We start from the raw sequence: 9,116 nt of genomic DNA, 5'->3' as shown, positions 1-9,116 counted from the left end.
AGAACTGATGAAAAAAGGATGAATAAATATAAAATGTTTGAATAATATTATATATTTTATTATATAATATTTTGAAAAAAATTTAAACCTAAAATATAAATATAAATAGATTTTATTATTGATTTTATATTTATAAATATCATTCATATTTTTGTAAGTAAATAAATTATTTATAAAAAATAAAAAATAAATGCTCTTAAGCAAACTCTCTGGTTTCTCCAAAAACGATCAAACAATTTGAAACTTTTAGTGTTTTTTTACATCTTATTAAATTATATAAATACCAAACTTTATATGCCAGTTCTATTTTAATCTTAAATATTATGTTTCAATCATATTTTTTATCCTTTTTTATTTATCTTGATTAATTAGATGTCATGATTTAAATAAAACCTCAGGGAGAAATCAAGTTTTACTTTTTATTTTAACTTTTTTGTTTATAATGTTTATTTTTGTTTTTTTTTCTCAAATTTTTAATTTATCTTATTATCATTTTTATCATTTTATATTTTTAAAAATCATAAAATAATTGTTTATTAAATTATCATTTATTCATTCAGATTTTACAAATTTAATTTTTTTATTCAATAATATTTAGAGTAAATTAATCAATTTAAAAGTTGTTAATGTTGAATTTGGCTTTAAAAAGCTTATTTCATATCAAGAATTTTTATAATTTTTTATTAATGTGGAATTATAAATTTTAAAATGCTTATCTTATTTTATATAAAAAAATGTTCTCTAAATATTCTAGAAAAATGCAAATCGTTTAATTAATTAATACATATTTTTTTCAAGTATTTTTCAACACTAACTCCTTAATATATTAAAAAATATATGGTATATAAAAATATATTATTTTTCAATTTAAAAATTTAAAGAGCTAAATTTATTATATCTAATAGAATTTGTTAATTAATCTTCTACAAAACCAAATTCAATTATCTAAAAAAATTTTCAATTCTTTTTGCTAAGTAATAAAACTAACATAAAAACAAACAAAAATAAAGCTTTTATTTAGAAAATCACAAAGTTAAATTTTCTAAAATATCTTGTATTTATAATAAACTTAATAATTTTAATATAAATTTATTTTAAATCGCATTTTAAACTATTTTAACAAAGGCAAATATGTTAATTATTGAGACTAATGTTTATAAGATCAAGAAATCTACCCCAAACATTATAAAAAAGGAGGATATCCTTTTATTTGAGAAATTCTCTGATTGGCCACTAACAATTGATAAAATGATATAATAGTATAGTATTAGCAAACCTATCATTAGCAAAAAAGCAACCGTTTTAAATATTTTTCTAGATTTATTCAAAAATCTAATTAATGTAACACTTGCTATCAGGATAACAGAGTTAATAAGTGAAACTAGCAAAATCTATTCTTCATTATACTATTAATCAAATATCGTTGATATGCTTAATGAGTGGATTATTCTTATGTAAAAAATGGTAAGTCTTAGTGCTCTAGATTCTTAATTACTGTAAACGAAGAAAATACTACTAAAGCTGTGAAAAATTAATATCTTTTTCAAGAAAGAGGTCTTCATTAATTTTTGAGTGTTTTTTGATCCTTGTAATATATCAACAATACTTTCTTATTGTTCTTTATTTTATTTGCTATAATCTTCAATATTATTTGTTTTTTTATTGTTCATCTATTCAATAATGTTGTTTTATTAATCTAACTTGTATTATTATTTACTATCTTTTGAATTCAGATTTATACTTTAAATGCTTTGGTTATCAGATAAAGACTACAAATTCTAAACTTTTTGGTTGTTTATATCACTTTATTATTATTAAACAAATAATTTACTTCCTTGATAATCATCTTCAGGTCTTTTTAGGTTTATATTTGATTGCGTTACTCTTTAAGTTTATTATTTTTATTGCAAGTAATTTATAAAAACAACGGAATTCTTTTATTATAATTTATCCGATTCTTATTTTTATTAATTTAGTTTCATTTGATATTACTCATCTGTAATTTTTTATTCAAAATTATCAGAATTTACTAAAGATGTTGGATTGACTTTTGTCATAGATCCTGCAAATTCAATTTTATTCTTAGAATCTATAGTGTTACCATAAATGCAGAGTCCAATTAGGATTAGTGTAACTGAACTAAGAATCCAAAATACAGCATACTCGTAGAATGTTGTAAAATTAGAAATATTTTCTATTCCCTATGAGCCAAATGCAGTTTTTAAATTTTTATTATCAAGAAGATCTTATAAATCTTCTGTAATAGTTGTGGGTTTTTGATTTTAGCAAACACATGTATATGAGCCACTATTGGTAGATTAAACCAATTTACAGTCTTATTGAGTCCATTTTGATTAAGATTATTGTTACAAGCAAGTTAAATTATATTTTGATGGTTTTATATTCGAAAATTAAAGAGTAAGAGAATTATTTAGCCCTTAACTTGGGGTATTGTTTATATTTTAGATAGAGGGCTTTATCACAGGATTTATAGAAATTTATATACCAGGAGTCGTTTATTTAGATTCATAAAATCCATAAATCTCATCAATATTTTAATATTATCATTAATTAAAATTATTTTTAATATTTTTGAAAATCATAAAATTTTAGATAATTTATAAAAAACTTGATAATTAATATTACGACTAAATATTTATGCATTTTAGATGTATTTTATCTTACTTAATACTGATGAAATTAAATAATTGATGTATTACAAAAATTAACACATTAAATGTTTCATATCTAAAGCTAATATAAAGACAAATAAAAATAAAAATTAAATTTAAGAAAATCACAAAGCTAAATTTTCTAAAATATCTTATATTTATAATAAACTTAATAATTTTAATATAAATTAGTTTTTGATTGCATCCTAAACTATTTTAACAAAGGCAAATATGTTAAATATTGAGACTAATGTAGATAAGATGAAAAAATCTACTCCAAATATTATAAAAAAGTAAGATATCCTTTTATTTGAGAAATCATTTGATTGACCACTAACAATTGATAAAATGATGTAATAATATAATGTAAGCAAACCTATCATTAGCAAAAGAGCAATCATTTTAAATATTTTTCTAGATTTATACAAAAATCTAATTAAAGTAACACTTGCTATCAGAATAGAAGAGTTAATAAGTGAAACTATAATAATCTACTCTTCATTATACTGCTAATCAAATATCGTTGATATACTTAATGAATGTATTACTCTTAAGTAAAAAATTGTAAACCTTAGCATTCGAGATTCTTAATTACTGTAAACAAAGAAAATACTGCTAAAATTGTGAAAAATTAGTATTTTTTTCAAAAATGAGGTCTGCATTAATTTTTGAGTATTTTTTGATCCTTTTAATATTTTAACGATATCTTTTTATTATTCTTTACTTTATTTATTTTTATCCTCAATATCATTTGTTTTTTTAACATTCTCCTATTCAATAATGTTGTTCTACTAATCAAATTTTTATTCCTATTTGTTATCTTTTGAATTCAGATATATACTTTAAATGCTTTGGTTATCAGATAATGATTAAATATTCTAAACTTTTTAATATTTTATTTCGTTTTCTTATTATTAAACAAATAATTTACTTCCTTATTAATCATAATCAGGTCTTTTTAGGTTTATATTTGATTACGTTCCTCTTTAAGATTATTATTTTTATGGCAAGTAACTTATAAAAACAGTCGATTCCTTTTATTACAATTTATCAGATTCTTATTTTTATTAATGTAGTTGTATTTGATATTAATCATCTGTAATTTTTTATTCAAAATTATCAAAATTTGTTAAAGATATTGGATTTATTTTTGTCATAGATCCTACAAATGCAATTTTATTCTTAGAATCTAGTGTATTACCATAAATGCAGAGTCCTATTTATATTAATGTAACTGAAGAAAGAATCCAAAATACAGCATACTCATAGAATGTTGTAAAATTAGAAATATTTTATATTCCCTATGAACCAAATGCCGTTTTTAAATTTTTATTATCAAGAAGATCTTATAAATCTTCTGCGATAGTTGTGGGTTTTTGATTTTTACAAAGACAAGTAAAGGAGCCAGTTTTACTAGATTCAATCAGTTTACAGTCTTATTGAGTCCAGTTTGATTAAGATTATTACTACAAGCAAGTTAAATTATATTTTGATGGTTTTATATTCTAAAATTAAAGAGTAAATGAATTATTAAGCTCTTAACTAGAGGCATTATTTAAATTTTAGATATACGGTTTTACGACAGGATTTATAGAAACTTATATGTCAGGAGTTGTGTTTTAAAGTTAAGTTATATATTACTAAAAGCCATCAGTTTGAATAAAAGGATTCGAAGAATAGCTTGTCATGATAACATTAAATATATTTGAATCCTATTATTATGGCTAGTTTTAAATGAACATGTATTTTTAAAGATTCTTAGATGTTATTTAATCTGTGTTTATTGAGATTAAATTTCCTTGTAATTCTTGTAATTGAAGCTCTCCTTAGTTGGGAAGGGTAATCTTGTTTAGTAGATTTCCTATTTAGTCTGATAAATCCATTTGTTGTTGCAATAAAGTTTGAGATGAAGGAGAAGAAAGTGCTCTTAAAGCGTCTATAGATTTTAAATAATCATCTTCACTTTTTAAAAGTCTTTTACCGTTATTATTACTAAGCTACTAGAGCATTTATGATATGCTTTGGGTAGTTGAGCTCAATATTTTAAAACAATCTACCAAATTCTAAAGAATAATGTCATTATTATTAAATAACTTATTATTTTTGTCTTAATTTGCAATTTTTTGCTCTGAGTTTTGCAAAATTGTGCTAATTTAATTAAGGACGCTCTAACTTTATGTTTAATATTTAGTAGTTATGGAACCTTGAAGAGCTGCTATAATTTTATTTGCGTATGTAGACAGAAAAGAATTACTCGAAAGCATATTTGATTAGTTTATAATTGCCTAAACTAATAGGGATTTTTTAATGTTAACTGAGTCTAGATTGAAAAGAGGAGTGTCCTTTGCTATTTCTTCACCAAAAACGCATAAATTGATAATTATTTAATTTACTTTTGTACTTTTCTATTAAATCGCTGAATCTAATAAACTCAATAATTTCTACTCACTTTCCTAGAAAGGAGAAACATTCACTTATATGGTAGTATTAAAGACAGCTAAGTAAGAATCCATAGCTTGACCCATAATTACTATATTACCTGAAGGGAGATTGGTAGTAATTTTGGATTCTAAATTCTGATCTTTTAATTATCTTCTTAGGATATTTTAAGGGATTTAGATTTCTTATTTTAAATCAGAGGTCTGGTTATAATAGAAGAACTAGTAAGTTAAAGGATTATTAATGGCTGTGCAACCATTAAATTGAATAGTGAATTAGGTCATTAAAGCCTGGCCACTTGAAGGAGTAACAGAAAGAACGCATTTTTAAGGAGGCAAGTTTATATTAAAGTTTGTAACACTTAAGCTAGGCATTATATTCTCAGGATTGTATACAGTAAATCTAACTTGAACAATTAGATTATCTGCTTTTATGTTCGAAAAATAATCCCAAATTCTAAATTTAACTTTATAGTAATCAAATTTAATTACTCCTACAACATAGTTATTGTATAGAACTGCTCCAGCATAAGTGAGAATGTCCGAAGGTACATTTGAGCCATATATAAGAGTTGCAGAAATATCTTCGTTTATATTAATTTGTTATATTTATTTTGGGTCATCAAATATAACTAAGAGAGGAGGAAGATCTATCTCGGTGAAAACAAGTAAAGAGCTATACTATGAAGTTCTAGAGCCTTTTGATCCTTAAAGAGTGAAACTGAGGGTTTAATAAGGGTTGAAAGTACCACCATCTATTGTAATATTCTAAGTATTTTATGGTACATAAACTTTGTTTTAATAAGTGTAGCATTAGTTATCCCCATTTTATACTTACAACGATTTGCATTGCCAACTTAGTTGTATTTCCTGTGGAGAGTTAGGATCTTAAATTTCGTAATCTCTTGCAAATCCAATCAAAGTAAGATTGATTTTATAATCAACAAGCATATTAGCTCCATTTTAGATTAGAATCTAAAGTTTTGATAGGGTATAAGGAATAGATAAAGTATTTGTATTGCTAATAGATGTATCGCTACTAGTTTACACAGTAATCTAAAAAATATTAAATATTTAATAATTAATGATATAATAAAACTAAATTCTACCTTGATATCTAAATTTGTACTAACAGGTATAAGATTAGGCTGTATATATAATTATATTTATTGATCATCGAATTAAGTTAAACTTTTGCTAATAGAAGGCAGAGCTAATGAAGTGATTTAGATATCAAACAAATCTTATAAATAGTGAATCCCTTACTTGTCACATTATTAAATAGTAAAAAAATATGTGATTTACAAGTCCATATACCTATTAATTTAATAAAATAAATAAGATAAAAAATTAATTTAACAAAAAATTAACTGGATATTATTTTTCTACTTATTATTTATTTATTTTTCTTTTAAAAATATTTTTAAATATTTCTTTAAAAGAAATTAAAATTTAAGTTAAGTTGGGTGGGGTAGAATGTAATAAAAAAAAAAAATTATTTTAAAAAAATTTAATAAAGAACAAAATTATATTCAATATTTTTAAAAAAAATCATAAATATTTATTCGCTAAAAAATTATTTTTAAAAAATGAGAAATTTGAAATAAGTGAAATAAAATAAATTAGAATTAAATTAGTTTATTAATTTTATTCAAATTTTTATTTTAAATCATTAAATAATAATTTTATTGTTAAAATAATTAAAATTAGCTTTAATTTACCTAAATATTGGAGGATATTTATTTTAAACTTGACTTATAATAATTTGCTTTTTTAATTAATTATTGGTAGTAAATGACAAATTGTTGCTTTAATAGACTTTCAGAGTGTAGGTCAGCTAAATTGTTATACTTGTATTTATGGGAAGAGTATATTTTGGGATTAGTATAGTTAAACTTTGAAGTGTATTTGCGCTATTTATAATACCATTTAAATTCTACAAAGTTTCTTAATTAAAAGCTTATGAATTAGATAATATCCATTATAAACTTAAGAAACCTCTTCCTGCATCATTTTGTGGTTTTTAAATTTAGAATTAGATGTCATCACAAGAATTTACTATTTAATTATATAGAACATTCACTTAAGGAGTAACTGGTTCTTAAACATAAGAAATCAAATAAATCGTATCAATTTTTGAACTAAATCCTTAGAATTAAAGTACCTAAGCAGTGGTAGTTATGCTTATAATTTAGTTAACCATTAAATTAGCATCCTAACCTATTTTTAAAAATTTGATACATTAATATTTAATGAATTATTTAATTAAATATACTTAATGTCACAATTATTTATGAATAATTGATAGAGCATGTACTAGAGCCTAGGAGATTCAGCGTAACAGAGTCAAATATTTAATTACAATTAAATCCAGCTATTGAAACTAAATTAATTCCAAATTCTAGAGTTAATCTTGGGCTTGAGTTTGAAAAACTAGCCTAAACAACTGCTACATTATTATAGCTACAGTAATAAAAGTTGAGATTTCTACTATCTATTTATAGTCCAGGTTAAGGCTAAGGTTCGCATAAACTATTACTATTAAGATGCATCCCAGGATAACAATCTTAACACTTGTTAATCTAAGATGGAGAACAAGATCTACATGTACTAGGGCAATTAAAACAGCTGTTGTAAATAGTCTAAATACATTTTTTACAAGTATTATTGATTAGCTAATAATTATTTGGGCATATTTAAAGACATTAAAATAATGACTAATTTTGATAATCTATAACGGCATAGTAATTATTTATACATGATTTGCAACTTGTAATTGAGCTATCACTACAAGTTTTGCAAGAAGGAGCACAAGGAATACATTGATTATTGCTGTTGAAAAAACCTTAACATTAGCAAATGAATGAATCACTCAAAGTGAATCCTGATAAACAAGTGTCACATTTATTTGCTTAGGAGCATTTGCTGCAATATTACATACAATTTTAGCATTAACCTGTTGTATCAATATACTGGTTAGATTAGCTACAAGATGGATGACACATATTTTAGCCGTTAACGAAAGCGTAGGTAAAACCATTAGCACAAGTTATACAAGTATTCCCATCAGCACATTCATTGCAATTAGAAATGCAGGGCAAGCAAGATTACTTTGAAGATTAATCTTATTAAGCGTATTAGCTTTAAGGGCATTATAATACACATTTTCCATTTTTAAGATTGTAGCCGCTTTAGCAATCTTGGCAATTCCTTTAAGGACAAGAACCCTTGCAGCCAATTGGACACTATTAAATAATATAAAACCAAAGACTTAATCATATATTCACATTTCAAATAAAATAACTTTGTAGCTATTAAAATGGATAAAAAATAAAACTAAATTGTTTAAAATTACAACAAAAATAACTTAATTTTATTTTGAAAAATACAAAAACTAACTTATAAAGTTCTGAATAAAATTATAAGGTGGAACTTTGTTAACATTTATCTTAAAAAAATAAGTAGGAGTATAAAATAGTAATAAAATGAAGCAAACCAATAAATTTACTTCATAATAAAAGAGAACCTACAAATTTGATAGTTAAGTATAAAGCATCTTATTATTTGAATCATAGGCATTAAAATTAATCGAAGCTGAACTAAATTTCTGAGGTAAGATAGTTAAATCCATATTTTCAAATAAACTTATTTTGAATGACTCACAAGAATCCTTTTCCATGGAGGACAAGTCTTAAGATTTATAAACATAAGTGTATTGTTAATTTTGTTTCCAAGCTGAAAAAATTTAAAACTAATTAGGTTTTTAGCCGCAATATAAATCATAGCTTATATATATATTTTATATATACTAATCCTTGCTATCTCCATCAATCTCTAAGTTTAAGCCTTTAAATTATAGATACGGCGATTAAATAAGATCCGCACATGTAGGATATCTTACATAAGAATATACAATGTCGAAATTTTTATCTTAGTCAAATGACCTTAAATTATATGTTTTTTTATTTTAAACGTAATTAGAATCGAAATTTGTAGATGAGCTCAT

General features: G+C 23.2%; 2 protein-coding genes across 2 annotated transcripts in view; both read right to left on the bottom strand. All coding sequences in view use genetic code 6, as the record gives it.

Moving 5' to 3' along the window:
• TTHERM_000937732 (hypothetical protein) overlaps nucleotides 1–336 on the bottom strand; it is a gene marked incomplete at both ends in the record, with an annotated part of 605 nt that extends 269 nt beyond the window's left edge. Inside the window, 2 exons of the mRNA XM_012798687.1 lie at nucleotides 1–4; nucleotides 262–336. The exon at nucleotides 1–4 is cut by the window's left edge and continues 269 nt beyond it. Of these exons, the coding sequence (XP_012654141.1) occupies nucleotides 1–4; nucleotides 262–336 (79 nt within the window). The remainder of the gene's footprint in view (nucleotides 5–261) is intronic.
• Nucleotides 337–1,025: 689 nt separating this feature from the next.
• Nucleotides 1,026–9,116, bottom strand: TTHERM_000937731 (REJ domain protein; the record flags this gene model as incomplete). Its single annotated transcript, XM_012798686.1, has 7 exons — nucleotides 1,026–2,543; nucleotides 3,205–3,266; nucleotides 3,397–6,166; nucleotides 6,220–6,427; nucleotides 6,832–7,330; nucleotides 7,386–8,355; nucleotides 8,619–9,116. The coding sequence occupies 7 exons, from the start codon at nucleotides 9,114–9,116 to the stop codon at nucleotides 1,026–1,028; spliced, it is 6,525 nt and encodes a 2,174-aa protein (XP_012654140.1).

The sequence above is a fragment of the Tetrahymena thermophila genome (genome assembly GCF_000189635.1).
Source record: "Tetrahymena thermophila SB210 genomic scaffold scf_8254570, whole genome shotgun sequence".
NCBI classification, from domain to species: Eukaryota; Ciliophora; class Oligohymenophorea; order Hymenostomatida; family Tetrahymenidae; genus Tetrahymena; species Tetrahymena thermophila.
Note: the sequence above shows the minus strand (reverse complement) of the source record. Positions and strands in the feature narration are given on the sequence as shown.